This window comes from Pinus tabuliformis, chromosome 3_1 (assembly GCF_031772625.1).
Source record: "Pinus tabuliformis cultivar Carrire ecotype Pingquan chromosome 3_1, CPIR1, whole genome shotgun sequence".
NCBI lineage: Eukaryota > Viridiplantae > Streptophyta > Pinopsida > Pinales > Pinaceae > Pinus > Pinus tabuliformis.
The window spans coordinates 866,720,325-866,746,036 of record NC_142301.1 but is presented as its reverse complement, the minus strand read 5'-3'; the positions used below and the strand labels follow the sequence as shown (position 1 = coordinate 866,746,036).

Sequence of the window (25,712 nt, the reverse complement as noted above, 5' to 3'; positions counted from 1 at the left end):
TGTTGACCTGCAAGATCAACTTGATATTTTCCTTCCATGGACTATAGTTGGACAACCCCTCCAACATGTCCTCATATCAGATACCTGCTTGCAACTTCGACATTGTAGTGAACCCTTCACTCACAATGTAACCAACTCCCTCTCACGTTGTACTTCATTGCGCACAACTTTGATTTACTTACTTCCAAAGTAGCTCAAACACACTCCGATACCATGTTGAAATTCCACGACCTTGGGTCTAGGTTAGAGTCTTAAAATAACTGACGCTACCAAACCAAGAAGCTCAATCATAAACTTCTTTGCACAGTGGAAATATAAAGCAATAAATATCATATGCACATTATACATAGTTTTAAACAAAATTGTACAGTAATGTACAATCACCAATCTTTGTTATATTAATCCAAATTTGATAAATACAATAGTCTATGGTTACAAGATACAATGACAATCTTCGTTGCAACTTCTATGTCGTATCTCGTCCTGTCGGTCCTTTGCTTCTGTAGTGCTCACTAGTAGTGCCTTAGTCCATCAAGGCATCTGCACATCGAGACTCCAAGAGGGTTTCCTCCCATCACTATCGCAAGTCAAGTCTACCACAATGAACACGAGCTCATCAACTACTCTCTGGGTAGGCCTAATTCCCGAGCTCCAATCTCCCAAGCTAGCAACAACTTTCATCCATCAAAGCGCTGCACATCGGCACCTGTCTTCACCCAACCTTCGGTTGCTCTTTGTCCTTCAAGGTAGCTCGGCTAGGGCTACTTGGGCTATCAACACGTTGCCCTGCAACTAGCTCTATGACACCCAATACTTCATTGTTGAATCTGCTCCTAGGAAGACACCTTCCCTCCCCAAAATGTCTTCTGATTGGCTCCAACAAGTTGCTAGATAAACTGATCCGAAACCAGTCAACTCCTTTGACCCAACACATACCAAAACATTGTTCTTTGTGACTCCTGCACTGCTGTAATTTCTTGGACTAGTTAGGGCACTAAACATAGTCCCTAACCGTCCTCAAATTTGGCCCAGAATTTCCCTTGTGAAATGTGGTTGTCCTTCAATGGGAGGTTGCCCCTCCACGTTGCTCTTTTAAGGTAGATTCAAACCCTTAAACACAAACTTATCCTCCTAAAAGACAGTGGCATCCTACAGGTGTATAGACAAACCTGTGGCAGCCTCTTATGAGGACTATCCACCCACCAAATAGCCTCCAAACTAACTCGCTGTCCCTGCCTTGGCTGTGGCCTACAAGAACAAGGCTTCGGCCCTCCCACCAGCAGTTTTGTCCTCAGAAACAAACCCCTAAACAAACTTTAACCCACGTTGTTTCAAATCCTCTTTTGTTGCGGCTAGGGCACAAAATTATTCTCTCTAGCGAGTTCTCTTTCTAAGGTATGTGTTGCACAAGATTGGTTGTTTAAAATGACTCAACTCGTCCTCAATATATAGGCTTTAAGGCCTCCAACGAGTTCACTCAAAGAGACACGTCTACTTGGAATTTTCTTCAAGTCGACCTACTTGAAAATCCAATATTTACTATGTCAACTTCAAAAATTCATCTCTCTAATGACAACTCAGATTTGGACGAATTTTTTATGCATTAGAATTGTCTTTCTGAGCACTATCATCCTCATCCATCACATGTCGTGAATCCATCATGGTTTTTCCCCAAAACACGATTGGTGCCAAACCCCCATACTTGGGTTCCAAGCCCACACGCTACCCTTGTGGCACTTTGTCCTCAAAAACCTGAACCCTAGTGCTTGGAGTACCTCCCAAGATACACAAATCAACAACCAACCCATGTGACAACATGACTAAGAGAAGCACACATTCAAGTATAGCATTGACAACAAATGAAGTCCCCTAGATACAAATTAAAGTGGAGGTTCATGGGTTTATGACACATGGTGAATGATGCATGGAAATGTTTTAAAATGATTGATATGGAGAATTAGTGGAAGCACGTGGAGATAGTAGGTGAAGAAAGACTCAATGAATGTTTGAGCCAACTCCTTGCAATGGAGCAAAGAGGGATGCAAGTAAAGTAGGGAGATGCTCCTCACATCATTTGCTTGAGCATACAGTGCTAAGGTAAGTACTTGTTCTATGTAATTGCAATTGAAGGAGGGATTCTATCAATGAAATAGGTTAATGTTTCATAGCATCACGTGCTTGGTCATACATGTAAATGAGCATATGGTTGTAAAACCTATTTAGGCATACATACCTTTGGTTTGACGGTTCATTGGCAAAATTTCAAGATGTAGACCTAAGTGATAGAAGGCATGTTGTATTCCAAAAATTGATTAATAAAGGGGTGAGTGTTTATACCCAAGAAAAGTTTAAAGGAGGGAATGTTGGGATAATCCTGACTCGGTCTTAGAATAGTTAAGATAACCTTAAATAAATAATTGATGGGTTTATCAATGGTGTTTTATAAATCTGTAGAATTGGGTAACCCATGGTATTATATTTGATAAAGCCTATTGAATGGCTTGTAATACTCCATTGTAATAATAGATATCAATTTGGGTGTTGATTTTTCTAGTTAAGGGTTTCTATGGTAAATATTGGCTACATATGCATGCATTAATAGATATCTATTTGGGTGTTGGTTTTCTAGTTAGGGGTTTCCATGGTAAATATTGGCTTTATGTCCATGAATTGTGTGTCGTCTTTGACATTTCTCTCTCCAATAATCAACAACTATATTACTGAATCATATAATCAGAATTATGTTTTGTTTCTGTATAAAGGAACCCCCTCATGACTTTGACTTCCCAATTGTTGACAAGTGATAATTGACTTTGCAACTTTCAACATGTGGTAATTAAGGTAAACAACCAATTTCTAAGTTCCAATCACCTAACTCCAAGGGAATCAAAAGGGTTGAAGCCATAGTCTCCCCAACTTGAGGAAGGTATCTCACCTCTAAGTCATAACTGCTTGAGCTAACCCTCAAGACTGGATGATAAGAATTTATTCCAATAAACAGAAATATCCATGTACATTCTATTTGAATAAAATTCAGACATAAAAAATGGCCAGAGTTGATGCACATATGGATAGAGCCAACCTTACAGGGCACTGTTGGGTTTTTATTGTTTGTAAACACTGATAGACATACATGTACTAAATTAAATAAATGTGCTTGACAGCAATTTAAAGACTCCACAGGTTATTAGAACCTTGGCTGCTAGCAAAGACGCCCCAAGCCAAGTTAGAGCAACAGGCATCTACAGCAATTCTGGAGGGTTTCCTTTGAATGCGGAACCACACCAACTTAAAATCAAAATAATAAAGTTGCTTATTAACTGTTCAACAAATTAGGAATAACATGTTTTTCATGCCATTCCCTAGCTCATTTTTAAAACAATCCCGTGACTATTTTTCTATTTCTTCCAACTGACTACCAACCAGAAGGCAACATTTTATACAACAGATTGCTTAAAGTAGGTTCATTGTTTGAGAGACTGATTTTCAACAATATATTTGTATTGGTAAAATTAATTACAAAGATTTCATACAATACATCATGTATAATAGAGCCAAACCCATACAACTCAGAACTCCTAAATTGACACTTATATCTAAAAGATGCCTATCAACCTCAAAAAAACTCTGTAATTTCAGAAACTACACAATTATAGTTCGGAGAAGCCAAAATAGTCAATCCCAACCACTGTAAATTTACAATACATCTCAACCGAAACACAAACTAGTGAACCAAATACTCTTTAAATGAAGGGAGATCTATCAAGATTCAGATGAAAATACTCGAGAATAAATTTGTCCCTATGGCAGCCTAGTTCAAAGGGAACACCTCAATATTGTGCTACAATTATATCGCAAATATCATATCAATTCTGATGCCTCTTTAACCAAAGATGATTCCATACAAAAATAAATCGGATATCATTCTACCGATTGTATTGGTAAAACAGCACAGTAACCAGCTTCTATTGCCATGCACCTATACAAATACACTGTCATTGACAATGCTATTATTTGTTAAACACCATGATGGATAAAACCGAATGAAACAAGACAATTTACAACCCTACATATAGACGTCCTTCTCTTACAACCATATTGTGTAACTTTCTCAAGAATATATGATATTCACACTCTGATTTCAATTTCTGGATCACTGTAAGAACATACGAAAAGCTCCAGAAAATTAGGTTCAGTATCTCCTGAACAAGTTTCTAACCCAGACAGAGCTGTAGGTGGCATATAGTGTTTTGTATTTCCTCCATCCCGAAAAATACTTTCCAATAACCGCATGATAGCTCGGGCGTTTCTTAACCCTGTTCCAGTAATCTAACAGATGTGATCTTGAACCAATGTACTCTTCTTCTAAATTCAATAGATTAATACGAGCTAAAATTGGAATAAACATGGCATCAGCCATTGAAAAGGCTCCACCCGCTAAAAAGTCGGTAGATGAAAGTTGGTCCTCAGCAGCATCAAGTATTTTTATTAGTAGTTCATTGCTACTGTTGATGAGCTCCTTGTCTTTCAATTCCTCCTCTGTTGCATAGGCACTGTGGAGCTTCAAGTGGTACTTGCCAGCCAGATCAGGACACTCGGCCATTCGTGCAATTGCAGCTCGTCTCTGGAATCTTGAAAAGAAAAGTCGGTACTTTTGAGGAACATGGCTAAGAGTAAATAGCTTTGGATTCCAGGAATCTATCGAGCGCATCCATAGTAGCATTTTCTCGCGGTCCACAGCATCACCCCCTAATGGTTCATGTATGCTATCAATATACCTGTGGTGTAACATAAGCTACTATCATTGAACATGCTTTAAATCTTTACCACTAGAAATCGGCCCAGAATAGGAATGACAATAAGATTGTTTTAAGCAAATACTAATACATTCGTTGCCGTATAAAAATGAGAACCTCAAACAGACGTGAGTATGAAGAAACAAAGCACTCTGAAGCACCTTGACTTCTTCCATTTATATCATTTAAAATAAAGTAGAATGTGTTACTTGATGCCAAAACAAAGAAGTTAAAGTGTAATATAATGACGTACTGAAGAATGGAAAGTGTGTCCAAAATAATATGTTGACCATTCAGGAATACAGGTAGTTTGCCAGTTGGGTTCATGCGAAAAATTCTTGAATCTAGGTTCTTCGCCTTCAGAGGATTGATGCTGTATGGCCAGTAATCTAGGCCTTTCTCCTCAAGAGCAAGCCGCACTTTCTGACTATCTAATGAGTAAGGATGTTGATACAGCTGCATTTCATTCAAGTGCTTCAAAACATATCCACTAACTTGCTACAAACTTTCTGCAAATTACTTCAGGAGAAAGATCACTTCTTCTGCGTGCAATCCAACAATAGAAGATCCGTGAGGCTTACCCATTTTCATTAAATCACATTATAACAAAAAACCCTCCTTGACCATATGACTATACTGCACATCCATATTATTCATTGTCAGGCACATCTGCTAAAGCATTTACCAAAATATTTGTCCTTCAATCATTTGGAGGTTCCCAGTCAATTTATAGCTGAGGACTGTTTTATGTATCCATTAACATGTATCATCAGTTTGAAAGCATAGATAAACCTACAAATTTAACTTTAACTACTGAATACCATTTAAGGACACAATGACCAAGCTAAAGGGAACATGTAGAGAACATGACAAAGGAAAACAAAATAGAGTATATATATATATAGAGAGAGAGAGAGAGAGATCTGAAAAGTGTCGAAGTGATACTCTGAATGGTTCAAGGCATTAATTGCAAAATGAAAGAGGTTTTTGAATAGTGACATATAAAGCCCGCCAATAATTTATAAGACTTGCTTGGACTCGCACATACTCAAATGGACTGTTCAATAATGCATAATATCCAACGATGAAAATCGCAGGTTGACAAATGACTCAGAGAGGCTGGAGTATAGGAGTTCAACTGGGACTCAACAAAAACATTGAAAATATGCTTAAATAAAAAGTGTCATGGAGCTCTAAGTGAATAGTTCATTTGGCACAATATTGCTTAAGTTTTGCAAATGGGCTAGCATGCTAAATGCACTTGACTATGGGGAAAGCTCTATGGTTGAGCATGCTTAAATAAAAAGATTCAAGAAGCTCTAAGTCAATAGTTCGTTCATTAGACACAATACTTGCTGAAGTTGTGCAAATGGGCTAGCTAGCTAAATGCACTTGACGATGGGGAAAACTCCATGGTTAAGTATGCTTGAGCTACAGGAGTCTTGGAATGGCGACCCTCCCTATAAGTTATCAAGTGCAAACCCCAAAGAGGAAACTTCACTAGCTTCAACCCGGATGGGCGACCCTCCCTATAAGTTATCAAGTGCAAACCCCAAAGAGGAAACTTCACTAGCTTCAACCCCACTTCACCCCTGTAAGCATCACCCAATGCCATGAGTGCCAAGTGGGCTATTCAACAACCATGGTGTTAAATTTTTGTAGCTATGGTGGGTCTTCATTGTGAAAATTCCAAGATCTAACAATCTCAGGAATCCTACTGCAACCAACTAAATCTATTTCACCTAGATCATAAATTACATTACAAACTTATTTCAGATTTCTTCTTGAAACATTGAAGTAAATTACTGAAGCAGCCTACACCAAATTAAATATGATTCTGAAACATAGAAACTGAACAAGGAAATACAAACACATAGGACACCGTTACTTTTGTACAAATGTCCCTGGAAAAACCCAACTTGGGAAAACCGTTGCGGCAGTGAGGGTTTTATTTTATTATGCAGCAGTGAAATCTGAGTACATCTATGGATGCCCAACTGGCAATCCAAAGAACAAGAAAATCTGGCAGAAATATTCCCTAAGCAACCCTGGCACTCGTGTTGTTTGCACTCACGTTCCTGCACTTGTGTGTTCCTGCACTCGTGTTCTTGCACTGGGAATAACTTAGCCTCTTGCTACTACCTCTCTAGATCTGGAAATCTTCCTCTGGATCACTGTCCCTGCCCCTCTACTGCAAAAGATCTCTTCGATCAGAATTTCCTCCTGAGAACTTCTCACTTCAGAAATTTGATCTCTTGATCTCTCAATGTATTTTCCAAATGACCCTCAAGCCCCTTCTTATATCTTTCCTTTGGACAACCAATGGCCTAGATTAACTCCTAATCTCCATCTTTATCTAGAAGATTCACCCACAATTAGATTAATACCCATTAATATTTTAATTTTCCTAAGTTTAGACTTAGGAACTCCATTAAAAATATTAATTATTTTAATATAATCGTCTCTGGGTGGAATTTCCCAAAACAGTTTTTGGGTTCTTTGGAATGTATGTGCCCAAGCCTCCCTGCAAAATTTGAGGCTTAGAGCACATCCGATGTTACCCCAAAGCAATATGCTACTGCATATTGCTCTGACTCTGAAGCATCGTCCTCTACGCTGCGGATGTCTAACATGTTGTCCACCAACTACTACGTTGTCACTGCTACTATATTTTTGCCTTTGACACTGCCACTACCAATGCTACATCTGTACTACAGCTCCCTCTCAAAAGCTGCATCTGTTATGCTGCTAGCACTGCCACTACTAACATTGAATCCGTACTGCAACTCAGTTGCTGAGAGAAGCAACTGAAAACACCCAAAAACTGGACAAGTATCCCGTGGATACACCTCAGTGTTGAAACCCTGACTACTGCTAGTCCCACGTTGTCTTCTGAAGCCACTGCGTTGTTGAAGCTCTACACTATGCCTCCATGGACTGCTACCTCTCTTCTCTTCACTGCTCAAGTTCTTGCGCTCCTAACTACTGCATCTGTTGCTCCAACACTCCATGGCACCAACTAAAAACTCCTCCATCCTGCTACTACTAATCATGGGCTCCCATAGCAAGGTTATGATCCAAGAGGTGGGCTCCTCAAGAATCCTGCCCATCTGTAGCTCTATCAAAATACAGGTCTATATCAGCCCACCTCCCTCCTGGAGGTATCTTGGCTATCATGGCAAACTCCTCCTCCTGTTCGATCTTTGCGGCTACAATCTTAGGATTGTGCTTCTCATCCTTGTCCTTTTTCTTCAAGGGACACTGGGATGCATAGTGGCCCATCTCGCCACATCTGAACACTTCACCTTGTAGACATCCTTCTTTCGTCTTTGTTGCCCCTACAGCCCCTTCGATGCAAGGGTTGCATTATCCTCCTCCTCTACTTTGTGCTTCGACCCACTGTTGTTGTTGCTTCTGTCAAATTTGACCTTGACCAAGTCTCTCCTCAGCTCTTCTTGTTTTAGAGCTACCCACATCTCATCCCAATTAGGCAATGCTGCTCTGCCCAAGATACTCTGGACAAAGACTTGCCACTCATCCGAGACAAAATTTAGGGCCAGTCTCACTAACTTTAAATCCTAAGGTGTATGCCCCGCAGCCAACAACTCATCACGGGTCTCCTTCAGCTTCGTGAGGAATGGATCCACACGTTCTCCCTTCTGCATCTGAGCAGATCTCAACTTCTACTCCAAGTACATCTTCTGCTGCTCAGAAGATCCCTGATACAATGTGGCCAAAGCATCCCACATCTCCTTAGCAGTTGCTCTGCTAGCAACGTGGCACACCACGTGATCCTTGACTCCATCCAGGATCATCCTCTTGGCCTTTGCCATTTCAGCTCTGTACTTCTTCAACGGATCTACATCCGCAGGGACAGCTACCACACTATCAACATGCGTCTTGAGGGCATGCTCATCTAGAAGGAAGGACATTTTAGCCTTCCAGATGATGAAGTTGGAAGCTCCGTCCAACCTGTCCTCATCCCTCAAGCCACTGGTTGCCATATCCTCCAAAAACTATCGAACAACGCCCTATTTCTCTTTACTGCGTAGCTTCTAGGCTGGCTTACACACTCTCTGATGGAACTAGTAAGTCTGTTGCTCCTCTACTGCTCAACAAATGAGAAATATTGATTTCCTCGACAAGAAATCACTTAGGAAGTATTCCTTCACTATGTGATCTGCTTCCTTCTTCCGACGGCTTTTTTGCCCAACACTCAGCTTGCAGAAAACTGCGTCCCTCTAGCTCTGCGTTGATGCTCTGCGTGGTTCCCTCTACCTTGGAAAATTCTCAATCCGACAGTCTTACCTCTCTGTCATCTCACTTAGAGAAAGACACCCACAAAAATATAGCCCTCCTGGCTAGAACTACGCAATCCCTCAGGGGATTCAAACCGCTGCTTGTTACAGCAAGTTGGCCCTTGCTTCAGTGCTAGATCTACTCTTCCTATTTCACATCAACAGCTTTGATACCATGTGAAAATTCCTAGATCTAACAACCTCATGAATCCTACTGCAACCAACTAAATCTACTTCACCTAGATCATAAATTACTTTACAAACTTATTTCAGATTTCTTCTTAAAACATTGAAGTAAATTACTGAAGCATCCTACACCAAATTAAATATGATTCTGAAACATAGAAATTGAGCGAGGAAAAAACACATAGGACACCATTACTTTTTGGACAAACGTCCCCAGAAAAAACCAACTTGGGACTCGCACATTCCTGCACTTGCGCGTTCCTGCACTGGGAATAACTTAGCCTCTTGTTACTGCCTCTCCAGATCTGGAAATCTTCCTCCGAATCACTGTCCCTACCCCTCTACTGCAAAAGATCTCTTCGATCAGAATGTCCTCCTAAGAACTTCTCACTTCATAAATTTGATCTCTTGGTGTATTTTCCAAATGACCCTCAAGCCCCTTCTTATATCTTTCTGTTGGACAACCAACGGCCTAGATTAACTCCTAATTAAAGGCTCAGATCATTCTAACTTTATCTTCGTCTTTATCTAGAAGATTCCCACAATTAGATTAATACCCATTAATATTTTAATTTTCCTAAGTTTAGACTTAGGATCTCCATTAAAAATATTAATTATTTTAATATAATCGTCTCAGAGTGGAATTTCCCAAAACGGTTTCTAGGTTTTTGGAATGCATGTGCCCAAGCCTCCCTGCAAAATTTGAAGCTTAGAGCACATCCGATGCTACCCCAAATCAACATAATTTATATTTTAGCCCTTGTAATGTATAAAGAATTGGTAAGACACGTTCTTCATGTCATTTTGATTATTTAGCCCTTGAAAGAATTTATATAAGACATGTTCTTCACAAGTCTGATATAAAAGAGAAATTTTTGAAATTTAAAAATTGAATTTTTGGCTCCAAACTAGTCAAGTCGGCCCTCCCTCAAGTCAAGTCGGCCCAATGAAGAGACACACCCATTATGGACAAGAAGAACACTATATAAAGGCATTCGACCTCCTCCACAAAGGCACCATTCAACCTCACACAAGAAAGACAGTTTTTTGGGCATCTAAGTGAAGGACGAGGAAGAAGATCTCTCTCTCTCTCTAACTCGCATTTCTCTCTCTAGACCTCGCACGTGTGACTTTTCTACGCAACAGTTTTTGGGCAGGCCGAATTTCTTTTTGTTTTTTAACCACATGGTGAATCGGTAACTGCCAGGCCTAATCTATGGGAGACCCAGGATCAAACCTCATAGCTGCCACTATAACACCAAGAGCATAACCAACCACCTGCAAGTCGGGTATACTAAGTTCCTATGATTTTAGCAAGAGCAGACTCACGGGAAAGGGGAATCCGCCCCTCTAGCCGCCACCACAGCAGGTCATTGTACTCAGGCCGAATTTCTAAGAAGCTTTTGGGCAGCATATTCTGGGCAGACCGAAATTTTGGGCAAATCTGAGAGGGCCTAAATTTTGAAGGGTGAAAGTTTGACTTGACTTGACTTGACTAAAGGGTTGCTTGACCAGGTTTGACCATAGCTTGTTGGATGCCATAGTTGATAGCTACCTTAGATGTATCTCTTGTTGAATTGAAGAATTTCTCTAAGAAAAAGGTTGTTGGGTTTCCCCCCCAAGTGGATTTTCTCAGGGTAAATCTTGTGTTCTCTATGTATTGTGATCTATATTGTCCTTATGGTTTTATGGTTGAAGTGTAATTACTTAACGATAAACTAGAATTGTTAAAAGAAGATCTATATCATTTGAAGTAATTATCAGTATTTCCGAAATATTGTGCTTGAATCTATTGCACTTAAAAACTCAACATGGTATCAAAGCTTAGGTGACACAAAAAGGGCATTGAGATCACTCTTGAAGAAGCTTTGGTAAGAGATCACTCTTAAGGAAGACATACATCTACAATCACTTTCTTGTCCAGAAAACAAATTAAGGGCAACTACAAACTTTAGGGCTTGGAAAACAATGATTGATCTTCTCACAAAAGAGGATCTCTTGTGTATTTTGAAAGGAAACGTCATTTAACCTGAAAAGGATGAAGAGAAATTAAAATTTGAGAAAGATAACATTACAGTTAGAAGTATCATTGTAGATTCTAACAAAGATCATTTGATCCCATATATTGCAAATCTTGACTCTTCAAATAAAATAAATGTATGGTTCCCTAATTGGTTTGTATATCATCAACAATATTGGTCAAGCAATGAGTTTGAAGAATGAGCTTCGTGGTGTTAGAATGAGAAGGAATGATACTATAGCCTCATATTTCATGAGGATTTATCAATTGAGAGGCCAACTTCAAGCACTTGATGAAATCATTCTCGAAAAAGAACTAGTACCTGTAGCACTCAATGGTTTCCCTGAATCATGGGATTCATTTGCAGCAGGAATACGTGCTAGAAAGGATGTTCCAAATTTTGATGAACTATGGACCGCATGCACTCAAGAAGAATCAAGGCTCATGTCAAGAGGGAGGATTCTATGATCTGAAGAAGGTGACTCTCAGGCATATGCAGTACGTTTCAAGAAGGGCGGAGGAAGAAAGAAGTTTGGCTTTCAAAGAAGAAATGGAGGAAGAAGAAATGAAGGAAGAAGACCTGAAGAAAGAAGATCCGCTCTTCAAGGAAAGAGAGATATGTCAAAAGTTTCAATGTCATAAATTTGGTCACTTTAGACACAATTGTCCTGAAAGATCGAATGATAGAAAAGAAAAGAAGCATGCCTCTGCAACATATTTTGAAGAACTTCCAAAGAAACCTAAGAATGAAAATCCAAGTAATAAAGATTTTTTCTATTTCTCTGCTCTTACTGGTTTTGTTGCAGATAGTGAAGACTTGTGGCTAGTAGATAGTGGTGCCTCAAGGCACATGACAGGAGATCGAGACAACCTCACAAGTCTAATGGAAAGAAGATTATCACAAAAGGTGGAACTTGGAGACAACAATAGTTATGCAATCAAAGGCATTGGGAAGACATCCATTGAGCTAGAATCAGGTGATAATGTTCATCTTAGCAACATATTATATGTACCAGGTTTGAAGAAAAATTTGGTTTCTATTTCATGATTGGAAGATAAAGGAGATAGAGTAGCATTTGTTGATGGAAAAGTTTTTGTTTGGCCCAAAGGCTCTAGCATAGATTCTGCTAGAGTAATTGGAGTTCGTGAAGGAAGGTTGTATAGACTTTTGAAACAACCTATTCAAGCACTTTTACATAATGATATTAATCCACGTGAGCTTTGGCATAGAAGATGTGCTCACCTTCACTATCAAGTTTTGCCAGCCTTAAAGCAGATGGTTGCAGGTGTTCTAGATTTGCAAGAAGAACATGGAGGTGTATGTAAAGGATGTGTGCTTGGGAAGAATGTCAAGGAACCTTTTCCAAGTAGCGAAAGTAGATCTAAGCAAGACATAGATCTAGTTCATTCTAATGTATGTGGCCTAGTGCCAATGAAATCTCTTAGAGGCTCTTTGTACTATGTAATCTTTATTGATAATTTCTCTCACAAGACGTGAATCTACTTCATGAAGACGAAGGATGAAGTCTTTGACAAGTTCCAGGAATTCAAGGCTAAAGTTGAAAGCTTGATGGGAAAGAAGATCAAGATCATGAGGTCTGATAATAGAGAAGAATGTACCTCTAAGGAGTTTGTTTCTATTAAATTTAGCTATGTTCTATGCTTAGAGCAATTTATTTCAATTTTCATAGTTAGCTCAATATATTTTCTAGATTAGCAATCACATCAGCATTAAAGTAAACTGCAGATAGAACATAAACATAAATCGCAGAAGACAAGCCAAGACAAGAGGACACAAGATGTGGCACTAGCCAGGGACAAACCCCAATGTGGGGAAACCCTTGATCAATTCTTCTTATATGTTCTTTAATAGTTCAACAGAGAGAGAGATAGTACATATACATCAGAAGTCAACATATTGACTTATCTAAATAAGAGCAGAGATCTTCTCTAAGAAGATAGCATATGAGGTAGCTGATCTGAGCTGAGTAGAAGGCATACTGCTTCCACTGATCCAAGGTGACTCCATCACCATGCTACTCCTCACTGTGCTGCACCTCATTGTGTTGCACTCAATCATCATGCTGGACCTCATTACCATGTTGCACACATCATACTGCTGCACCTTATCATCATGTTGCACTTGTCACTGTGCTGCACTCAATCACTGAGCTGGACTCCTTTAACAGGTCCAAGGTGCAGTCTCCTAACAATCCTTAAAATCTACCCAGATTTGACTACAATTGATCTCCAAGGAAATATCATTTCCTTTACAATTCAGTGTAGCCTTCAAGCCCTAAACAATGAATGAACTATGTCTATGCTCACTTCTTATTACAGTGGCATTCAAGTGGCATACAGCAGTCCTTAGAACTTGATTATGACAGCCTATAGAGTGGCTGATATCCTTCCAGCAAGAGCTCACTCAAACCTCCTACCAGCAAGCAGTTCAGCCCTTTAATTTGACCCCTGAAACAGCTCTCAAATGTACACGCTGATCAGTCTCTTTCTTGCTGTGGTTGAGGTTCTTTTGACTGCTGAAATAGGCCTCCTATGACTGCGATCAGACCTTCCTTTCACAACAGCTATACCTCTCCCTTAATGGCTGCTAGGACTCTCCTCCTACTGCGGCTAGAACATCTTTTAAAGACAGCGTTTAGGGCTGCCTTGATTTAGATCAGCAGTTTAGGCAGTAGGGCTTCCTCATGACAGCAAAGTCTTTTACAAGTTAAGACCTCCTTTGACTGTGTCCTTGATTCTTTTAGCATAGTGGATGAGGGCATGGCATATCCCTCTTAACAACGTCCATAGGGCTGCAAACGTCCTCCTAATTTCTGCGGCTAGGGCTTCCTCTAGGGCTCCTTGGATAGTGTTGAAACTCCCTTAGACAGAAGACCCTTTTCTTGGCTGCGTTGAGGGCTTACACTTTTACTGCCCCTCTTGACTGCGGCTAGGGCACATCCAAGACTCTTCCTTCTCATGGCAGCGTTCAGATCTAGGGCATGCCTTCTCCATGACATCGTTGAGCTAGGGCATCCTCTCCATGACTGCGTTTTAGGGCATCATCTTCATTACTGCATTTTAGGGCATCATCTTCATTACTGCATTTTAGGGCATCATCTTCATTACTGCGTTTTAGGGCAGCATTGTCTTCTTAGGATCTCTCCTCCCACCAAAACCCAAGACAAGTGGAGAGGAAGAGATCACAAGAAGTGTATGTACAAATGACTTTCAAGGCACCTCTATTTATACTAAAACGTTGAGCACAAGTGGGGGCAATTTGGTTGTTGGCCAACCTTGACAAATTGTCCCATAACACAAAAAAAATCATATCTCCATGAATACTTGTCGGAATCGGATGATCTTTAGATCAATCCTACACCTCTCGATGAGAGGGATCCAAGAAAAATATCAGTTGCCATAAAGAAGATGACCCACGTGGAGATTGGCCCTAGTTGCCAATTTTAACACTCCCTCTCAACTAGGGAGAACTCCATCTGCTGATCCATATGTTTGACTGTACTATCTCTGCCATCAATGCCCTGCCCTACACTGCTCTGCTCTGCTTGAACCATGAAGACGAAGAATTGATTGAGAATGTCTCATACAATTCTCTACTGACCCGAAGTCATTTTTATTGATCCTAGATCAATATCACAAGAGAGTGTCTCAAACCACTCATACTGATCCCAGATCAATGGAGGTCATAGGGAGTACAGTAGATACAACGATGCATCCATCGATAGTACTACCAATGGTCCCTAACCCCATTTCCCTACTCATTGATCAGATGAGAGGTACTTCCCATTAGTCCCAGACTACATGGGTAGGATGCCTCGACAGGAGAACTAATCATCCTGTCCACAAGAGAACGAATAATCCTGTCCAATCATCCTGGCCCACAAGAGAACTAATCATCTTGTCCCATAGTCGCCACGGGGTATCATAGGGGAAGGTTGAACCTTTCACCCTGTACCAGTGTTGCGGGGGAGCGCCCCCCCCCCCCCTCGCTCCCGCTCCCGATCCGCGCTCCGGGCGGGAGCGACTCGGGAGCGGGTCGGGAGCGCGCTCCCTAAAAAAAATTTCGCTCCCTGCCTTTTCGGGAGCGTTTTCGGGAGCGTTTTGCCTTTTTTGCATTTTTTTTTGTTTGTAGTAATGTTTGAAATGCAATTTTTTTTGAAAGAAACAAATAGTTTTTGAGTGGGGCAACTTAATGATCAAGTCTAGGCCCTAGTATTGATATGCTATTCATGGTAATGTTAAATTCTTAAAGTAAAAGTGACATTTTCTTTAATTTTCATTTTCATCCTTTTACTTAAATTTTTAACATTACCATGAAATGACTCAGGATGTTTGAGAGTGGTTTCGTCCTCATTGGATTTCATATGGAGAAAGTAGAATTTTAGATTTCATTCAAAATCCAGCAGACTTATCAGTTTTTCAGGATTTCAGGATTGGGGGATTGCAATGTTTCCATTGAATTTTGTCATGTATTAGGGTATGGAACTCATATTTAATCAAGAGTACCAATCCCTCTATGTACCTTGATGTTAGTGACATTGGTTGTCGAACTCCTCTATCATGACCCTTCTAAAAATGTACGCATCACTCAAACAAAATCTTGACTTGACATGCTATGCTTTTTCTATCTTATGTTAATGCTTAGAGGGTGATATTAATGACAAAGATCCCTATATAGATACAAAGGTAATGACAAAGATACCTCTGGATATTAATGCTTGGAGGGTGATATTAATGACAAAGATCCTGATTTTGCAACAAGACTAAAAAATTAGACATTTCTCGTGGTGGCAAGAGGCCCAAGCATAGGAAATAGATAATAGATTTACTTCTCTTTTCTAGTTTCTAGTAGCTTTTATAACTATTGACTCTTTCATATTTATTATGATATTTTTTTAAACAATATATGACAATTTAAGTTTGAAGTTGGCAATTATAACTCATTAGTAATGAATTATGAATATGATGCTTCATGAAAGTTGAAAGTTGTTTCATTTCATTTCATTTTATAACATTTCATTTCATGTTAGATATTATTTGTTGTAATGGTTACACTTAGCTTACAAGTACAACTTTGGTGATCAATGATGATAAATGTTATATATTGAATTTTGAAAGCTTGAAACTTTAAGATTGATGAATCATGAGACTCAATATGTTGTATGTTACTATGTTACTAACTTGCGGACGTGGTTGATGAAGATTATAACTTCTAGATGATTGTTGTTATATGGTTCAATCTATGCTTTTTTATGTTTTTTATATCTAATTCATCATTCTACATGTTTTTGTTGACATATATGTATCAAAAATTAAAAAATATAAAAAATATATATATTTTTAAAAAATCGCTCCGGGATTCGCTCCCAAACCGGGAGCTTCTGAAAATGGTCGCTCCCGCTCCCGCTTCCGCTCCCGCTCCCAAGTAACATTGCCCTGTACACAACGCACCATTAGGGGAGGGCGAGTCACCCTATGGTCGCGTGTTGCTCCAGTAAGTACCCCAAGCGATCCATATGTCTGACTGTACTATCTCTGCCATCAGTGCCCTGCCCTACATTGCTCTGCTCTGCTTGAACCATGAAGACGAAGAATTGTTCGAGAATGTCTCATACCATTGTCTACTGACCCGAAGTCATTTTTATTGATCCTAGATCAATATCACAAGAGAGTGTCTCAAACCACTCATACTGATCCCAGATCAATGGAAGTCATAGGGAATACAGTAGATACAACGATGCGTCCATTGATAGTACTACTAATGGTCCCTAACCCCATTTCTCATTGATCAGATGAGAGGTACTTCCCATTAGTCCCAGACTACATGGGTAGGATGCCTCGACAGGAGAACTAATCATCCTGTCCACAGGAGAACGAATAATCATGTCCAATTGTCACCACAGGAGAACTAATCATCCTGGCCCACAAGAGAACTAATCATCTTGTCCCATAATCGCCACGGGGTATCATAGGGGAAGGTTGAACCTTTCACCCTGTACACAACGCACCATTAGGGGAGGGTGAGTCACCCTATGGTCGCGTGTTGCTCCAGTAAGTACCCCAAGCCCCACGAAGCTCCCAAAGCTCAATGTATGCAACATGCAGGACCCTCATAAGAGGGTCTCTCAACGACTCCAAGTCATTCGAGAAAGTCACAAATTTGACCTTTCCCCGGGGCTTTAACAGAATGTCTGCGACCTGTACATCAATCTCAATGTGATGGAGCCTCCTCGCTCATCGACATACCATATCCCTGATAAGGTAGTATCTGATGTCTATTTGCTAGAGCAATCATAGAATACGAGATTCATCAACAATCGAATCCCCCCCGGTTGACAGAGAAGATCACGGTGGTATCCATCATGTGTACAAACAGCTCATTGAAGAGCTTCCACAACCAGGCAGCTTCATACAAGATTATACTCGTAGCTATGCATTCGGTCTCGGCGGTGCTTATAGCAACCGACTTCCGCTTCCTACTCATCCATGATATCGAAGCAGAATCCAAAGAGAACCAGCACTCAGAAGTGCTCTTGCGATCCTCCACATTGCCTGCCCAGTCAGCATTCGAATAATCATGCAACTTCACATTTCCGACAATGTATCTCAATTCATGAGAGATTGTGCCCCGAATATATCTCAGAAGATACTTGGCACCAATCCAGTGAGGCTCAACCATATATGAGCTCATCATACTAACTGCAAAACATATCTCCGGACGGAAGTTCACCAAGAACATTAATGCGAATGAGTTTATGAAACTCAGAGGCATTTCCCAAATCTGGTCCGGCATCACTACCATATAACTTCTGAAAGTTAAGATCCTTGAGGTAGTCACGAGCTTGCAGTGTACCGTTCCACATCCGGAATCCAACTCCATCTTGCTTCTGCAAATGAGAGGGTCTACACCTGTCAAAAAATAGGTCGTCCTTAGAAGGTGACGGTATGAGAGATCTATCATCCACAACCTTCGAGCAATGGTTTGGATCGGTTCCACTCCTAGTGAATCTCAACTTTCATCAGACAGCTATCAATCCTCTCATACTATGCTCGAGGTGTTTTGCTTCAAGCCATAGAGGGAGTTCTTCCACCTGTATACATGAGATTCCCGATCATGAATCTCAAGCTCCTCGGGTTGTTCAAAACCTGTGGAGCTGCTACATAAGGGGAATGGTCCCCTTGTAATATTTTCCTTTGGTACATCTCAGATATGTACCTTCATGCTCTTCTTGAATTCAGGCATCACTGTCACCATCTGACTCACATCGGGTAGGGCCCCATAAGTAGACCTCCGGTGTTACAGATGAGATATGTCAGTTGACATGATCCCCAGTGGACCATCCTGCAACTTGATACAAATTGCCAACCCTGAACCCATGAGAAAAAGCATCTTTGAAAATTCTATTTTCAAACATGTACCTTTCCATTGATGAATGACACCCTGACACCTTTGACTTCCATTGTCGAAATGGACACCAGGTTCTTCTTGCGATCATGTACATAAAAGAGATTCTGTAAATGAATCGAGTTACCCTCATTTAATTGAGGGGTAACATTTCCTACAGCATTTCCAGGATAGGTGGCATCGGCTCCAAGTATAATCCCACGATTGTTTCCATCTCTTACCAAATTCGAGAGAGCACCCTTCTATCCGATGAAGTGCCTTGAAGCACTATAATCAATAAGCCAGATTCCCACAGAATCTAAAGGAGAGGACCAATACAAGATAACAACATTTGATTCTTCATACCTAGGGTTCCTTGCTTTCTCTGAAGAGTCGGCCATTTCCTTGATGGCCTACATTACTTGGCATTCCTCTTATTATTGAAGATGTCCCTGGAATGATTGTTATCATCATCAAGTGATGTGTTCCTGCCATTCAGACACTCCTTTACATAATGGCCAAACTTATTGCAAATAAGGCATATGTCTTTCTTTCCACCCTTAGATCCAGACTTCCCATTGAAGTGATCTTTAGGTCATCAGAAACTTCCGTTGTGCCATTTTGATTATATTCTCTGCTTCGACTTCACCCTTGTTGAATTTGAAAGGAGATGAGGAATCCATTGATCCTTTTGTCCTTTCCCAACTATCTCGGTGATTGCTCTTCCATTCTTCCTTGGGCTTTGTCTTCACCTCAACTCTAATACCATGTTAAATTTAAGTATGTTCTATGCTTAGAGCAATTTATTTCAATTTTCATAGTTAGCTCAATATCTTTTCTAGATTAGCAATCACATTAGCATTAAAGTAAACTGCAGATAGAACATAAACATAAATCGCAAAGACAAGCCAAGACAAGAGGACACAAGATGTTGCGCTAGCCAGGGACAAACCCCAATGTGGGGAAACCCTTGATCAATTCTTCTTATACGTTCTTTAATAGTTCAGCAGAGATAGATAGTACATATACATGAGAAGTCAACATATTGCCTTATCTAAATAAGAACAGAGATCTCTAAGAAGATAGCATATGAGGTAACTGATCTGAGCTGAGTAGAAGGCATACCGCTTCCACTGATCCAAGGTGACTCCATCACCATGTTGCTCCTCACTGTGCTACACCTCATTGTGTTGCACTCAATCATCATGCTGGACCTCATTACCATGCTGCACACATCATACTGTTGCACCTTATCATCATGTTGCACTTGTCACTGTGCTGCACTCAATCACTGAGCTGCTCTCATCACAGTGCTGCTCCCATCACTGAGCTGCACCCAATGCTGCACCCATCATGCCATTGCACTCACCAGTCTTAGCTGCTTGCTATGGCTTACAACCTAGCAGAGTAGCTAGACTCCTTTAACAGGTCCAAGGTGCAGTCTCCTAACAGTCCTTAAAATCTGCCCAGATTTGACTGCAATTGATCTCCAAGGAAATATCATTTCCTTTACAATTCAGAGTAGCCTTCAAGCCCTAAACAATGACTGAACTATGTCTATGCTCACTTCTTATTACAGTGGCATTCAAGTGGCATACAACAGTCCTTAGAACTTGATTATGACAGCCTATAGAGTGGTTGATATCCTTCCAGCAAGAGCTCACTCAAACCTCCTACCAGCAAGCAGTTCAGCCCTTTAATTTGACCCCTGAAACAGCTCTCAAATGTACACGCTGATCAGTCTCTTTCTTGCTGTGGTTGAGGTTCTTTTGACTGCTGAAATAGGTCTCATATGACTGCAATCAGACCTTCCTTTCACAGTAACTATACTTCTCCCTTAATGGTTGCTAGGACTCTCCTCCTACTGCGGCTAGAACATCTTTTAAAGACAGCATTTAGGGCTGCCTTGATTTAGATCAGCAGTTTAGGCAGTAGGGCTTCCTCATGACAGCAAAGTCTTTTACAAGTTAAGACCTCCTTTGACTGTGTCCTTGATTCTTTTAGCATAGTGGATGAGGGCATGGCATATCCCTCTTAACAGCATCCATAGGGCTGCAAAAGTCCTCCTAATTTTTGTGGCTAGGGTTTCCTCTAGGGCTCCTTGGATAGTGTTGAAACTCCCTTAGACAGAAGACCCTTTTCTTGGTTGCGTTGAGGGCTTACACTTTTACTGCCCCTCTTGACTGCGGCTAGAGCATGTCCAAGACTCTTCCTTCTCATGGAAGTGTTTAGATCTAGGGCATGCCTTCTCCATGATATCGTTGAGCTACAGCATCCTCTCCATGACTGTGTTTTAGGGCATCATCTTCATTACTGCGTTTTAGGGCATCTTCTCCATTAGGGTAGCATTGTCTTCTTAGGACCTCTCCTCCCACCAAAACCCAATACAAGTGGAGAGGAAGAGATCACAAGAAGTGTGTGTACAAATGACCTTCAAGGCACCTCTATTTATACTAAAGCGTTGAGCACAAGTGGGGGCAATTTGGTTGCTGGCCGACCTTGACAAATTGTCCCACAACACAAATAAATTCATATCTCCATGGATACTTGTCGGAATCGGATGATCTTTAGATCAATCCTACACCTCTCGATGAGAGGGATCCAAGAAAAATATCAGTTGCCATAAATAAGATGACCCAAATGGAGATTGGCCCTAGTTGCCAATTTTAATAGTTTCCTTTTGTAAGGAAGTTGGGATTAAGAGAGAGCTGATAGTCCCTTACAATCCACAATAAAATGGAGTTGTTGAAAGAAAGAATAGATCTATTAAAGAATATGTGAAGGCAATGATGCATGATCAAGACCTACCTATGTTTCTATGGAGCGAAGCATCGATGACAGTTATCTACTTTCAAAATAGAAATCCTCATTGAATTTTGGAAGACAAGACTCCTAAAGAAGCATTCACCAAACAGAAACCTCAAGTTGGTCATTTGAGAATATTTGGTTGTCCTGTTTATATTCATGTACCTAAAGATAAGAGAAGGAAGTTAGAGCCTTCAGGAAAGAACGGGATTATCATTGGTTATAGTGAGTTGTCAAAGGCCTATAGAATATATGTTCCAAGACAAAAACAGGTTGAAGTTAGCAGGAATCTGACTTTTGATGAAAATGTGGCCTATTGGAAATCTAAAGAAGTTATCCATGGATTTTGATGGTGCCAAAGAATGCGAAGCTCCCAAGGAAGAAGTTACTGGTCCATCCAATACTACAAAACATCCCAAAAATCATCTAGAAGAGCCAGAAGGGCAGAAGGGCCTAGAGATCCAGTGGATCCAATTGTTGTTCATGAAATCAAGAAGAGGCCAGCTTGGCTTAGATCTACCTTGCAAGAAGCAAAAGGACATGCAACACCACGTGGCTCCTTCAGGGAAAGCAAGAGGCCAAAGAGGTATTTTGGTTATGCAACTTTGATGACGAATCTCATTGATGCTGAACCTTCCACTTTTGAAGAAGCAGCTAGCCAGCAAGTTTGGAAGGATGCGATGTTGGAAGAATACCAATCGATTATGAAGAATGATGTATGGGAGATTGTGCCTAGACCTGAAGGAAAATCAATGGTGTCCTCCAAATGGGTATACAAGATCAAGCATGCAGTGGATGGCAATATTGACAAATACAAGGCAAGATTTGTGGCTAGAGGGTTCTCCCAAAAAGAAGGAGAAGATTATAATGACTTTTGCTTCAATCACCAGGTACACTACCATTAGATCTATTATTTCTATTGCTTCTTCTATGGGTTGGAACTTACATCAAATGGATGTAAAGATTGATTTTCTTAATGGCATGATTGAGGAAGAAGTGTACATAGAGCAACCTCAAGGTTTTGAGGTCCATGGTAGAGAGTCTCATGTTTGCAAGTTGAAGAAAGCCTTGTATGAACTTAAGCAAGCACAGAGAGCCTCGTATACACGATTTGACAGTATCTAACAAGACTAGGTTTCTCGAAAGTGATCTTGATCCAAACCTGTACTTCAAGATCGAGAAGAATGAACCTATGATTCTATTATCGTATGTTGATGACTTATTTTTGACAGGTTTAGAGCATCTCATTATTCGAAGTAAGAGGGAGTTGGCCTTTGAATTTGATATGAAGGATCTTGGGTTGATGCACTACTATTTGGGGCTAGAAGTTCGGCAAAAGCTTGACAAAATCTTTCTTGGTCAAGGAAAATATATCATCAAGATCTTGCAGAAGTTTGGAATGATGCATTGTAAGTCGATGCCAACTCCCATGGTTACAAATTTGAAGAAGTTGAGAGACACGGAGTCTGACTTGGTAGATCCATCTATGTAGCGGAAGTTGATTGGCTCACTGATGTATTTGGTTAATACCAGGCTGGACAGTTGCTTTGCAGTGAACACGTAGAGCCAATTCCAGGTGGAACTGAGACATGATCATTGGCACACTGAAGTATTTGGTTAATACCAGGATAGACATTTGCTTTGCAGTGAACATGTTGAGCCAATTCTAAGTGGAACTAAGACATGATCATTAGATAGCAGATAGCAGCAAAGCACATACTGAGATATTTGCGTGGTACGGTTGACTTTGGTTTGAGATATGTCACAAACGGTGACATACAGCTACAGGGCTATACATATGCAGATTGGACAGGGAGTGCTAAAGACAGAAAGAGTACCTTCGGAGGTTGCTTTAGTTTGGGCTCTACTATGATTTTGTGGATGAGAAGGAAGCATACATTTGTCACACTCAGCACTGTCGAGGCAGAATATATTGCAACTAGCTTGGCGAGTTGTAAAGCAGTGTAGCTTCAAAAGTTACTTGAAGGACTTTTTGATCATGTGCTCAAGCCGACCGTGATATATTGTGATAATCAAAATTGAATGAAGCTGACAGAGAATCCATTTTTCCATTACAAGTTGAAGCACATTGAGATCAAGTACCACTTCATTTGTGACATGGTGCAAAAGGGAGCAGTGAAGCTCCAATATGTCTCCACTAATGAGTAGATTGTTGATATTCTTACAAAGCCTCTGTCCCGAGCGAAGTTTATATACTTCAGAGACAAGCTTGGACTCATTGAGAGGGAGTGTTGATGAGATAGATTCGTGGACTGACATTCTCCCTGTGTCAAGTACTTTGACCCATATTAGGGAAATTATCCGTGTCAAGTACAATGACCCGAATTAGGGAGAATGGTCCGACAGAGGATTGACATTCTTCATCATATTCATTTAGCATCAGGCAGTGGATTGTGCAGCTAGAGTTTAGCCTTTGGCGATTCACCATGTGTCATTGACCCGAATGATGGTGAACCAAGACTAGTCGGGATGCCATGTGTCAGGTACCAATCCAAATTATGGTGACTAGTTGTATGCTAAATGATATCCCATGTTTATGAAGTATTGACCTGAATTATCGTGACCACACACCATAGGTCTGAAGTATTGACCTGAATGATGGGATTATTTGATGCAATTGATTTACCATGCTTCTGAAGCACTAGCCCAAATTATGCTGAGGATATACCATAGCTCTGAAGTGCTGACCCGAATTATGGTAAATGGTTGATGCTATTGGATTACCATGTGTCATAATTGTGACCTGATTATGGTGATGATTTTTTATAACCTTTTCTTAGAGAAATTTGATCACAATGAAGAACATCTTTCTAGTCATTATGAATATCTCCCTGGCTAAGAGGAAGCGTTGAATTTTTGTAGCTATGGTCAGTCTTCATAATTTATATTCATAGCACTTGAAAGAATTTATATAAGACATGTTCTTTATGTCGGATTTAATAGAGAAATTTTCGAAATACAAAATTTGAACTTTTGGCTCCAAACTAGTCAAGTCAGCCCTCCCTCAAGTCAAGTCGGCCCAGTGAAGAGACACCCATTCTGGACAGGCAGAACACTATATAAAAGCATTCGACCTCTTCCACAAAGGCACCATTCGACCTCATACAAGAAACACAGTTTTCTCAGCATCCAAGTGAAAGACAAGAAGAAGAACAACAACAAAAAGAAGTACGAAGATCTCTCTCTCTCTGTAACTCGCATTTCTCTCTAAAGACCTCACACATGTGACTTTTCTAGGCAACAATTTCTGGGCATGCCAAATTTCTGGGCAGTTTCTGGATAGACCGAAATTCTAGGCAGTTTTTGTGCAGGATGAAATTCTGGGCAAACCTGAGAGGGCTGAAATTTTGATGGGCAGAAATTTGACTTGACTTGACTAGACTAGAGGGTTGCTTGACCAAGTTTGACCATAAGCTTGTTGGATGCCATAGTTGACTAGCTTGCATTAGATGTATCTCTTGTTGAACTGAGAATTTCTCTAAGGAAACGGTTGCTAGGTTTTTCCCCCAAGTGGGGTTTCCCAAGGTAAATCTTGTGTTCTCTTTGTGTATTGTGATATCTATTGTCCTTATGGTTTTATGGTTGAATTTCTGAAATGTAACTGCTTAATGATAAACTGGAATTGTTAAAAGATCTAATATCATTTGAAGTAATTTTCAGTATTTCAAAAATATTGTGCTTGAATCTATTGCACTTAAAAATTCAACACATGGAATTTGCTCAGTTGGAACTAATGCTCATGGATATGGGACATGGACTAAATAATTACTCTACGAAGATAATCCCAAAGATGATATCTCAAATAAAATAAATTTAAAATGAGTGTTTTAAAGTTTTTCCTTCTTTTTGCATATACATCCTGCATTGAGCAAGTTTTTGGGCTAGGTCCATGAGTGAAACTCGTGAAGCCACAGAAAACTCATGAGTAAACTCCCAGGTCAAAGTTTGACCTTGTTATGAACCTACTTGAAGTTCTATTTTTAAAGGCCAAAGAGACTCACAGCAGATATCTGGAACTTCAAAACTGATATGAAGTCTGAAACTAATACAGAGATAACAATACTAACAAAAGAAAAATCAGCGGCAATAGCAGTAAACTCAACACTAACAGTTATAAGTTGAGTAATAACCTAAAGAATAGGATACACCCCTCTACCCCCTCATATCCCATATACGTTGTG

At 40.3% G+C, this 25,712-nt stretch overlaps 1 protein-coding gene across 5 annotated transcripts in view; it reads right to left on the bottom strand.

The window, feature by feature from the left end:
• Positions 1-3,882: 3,882 nt before the first annotated feature.
• The window catches only part of LOC149190333 (glutathione S-transferase TCHQD-like), an 89,897-nt gene continuing 68,067 nt past the window's right edge, over positions 3,883-25,712 (bottom strand). For 4 of the 5 annotated variants that reach the window (XM_089412116.1, XM_089412117.1, XM_089412118.1 and 1 more), the window contains 2 exons: positions 5,050-5,338; positions 3,883-4,778 (listed from right to left, as the gene is read on the bottom strand). In XM_089412116.1, coding sequence (XP_089268242.1) covers positions 4,193-4,778; positions 5,050-5,258 — 795 coding nt within the window. In that variant the 5' untranslated portion in view covers positions 5,259-5,338 and the 3' untranslated portion in view covers positions 3,883-4,192. The remainder of the gene's footprint in view (positions 4,779-5,049; positions 5,339-25,712) is intronic. The other variant, XM_089412119.1, reaches the window with a different exon arrangement.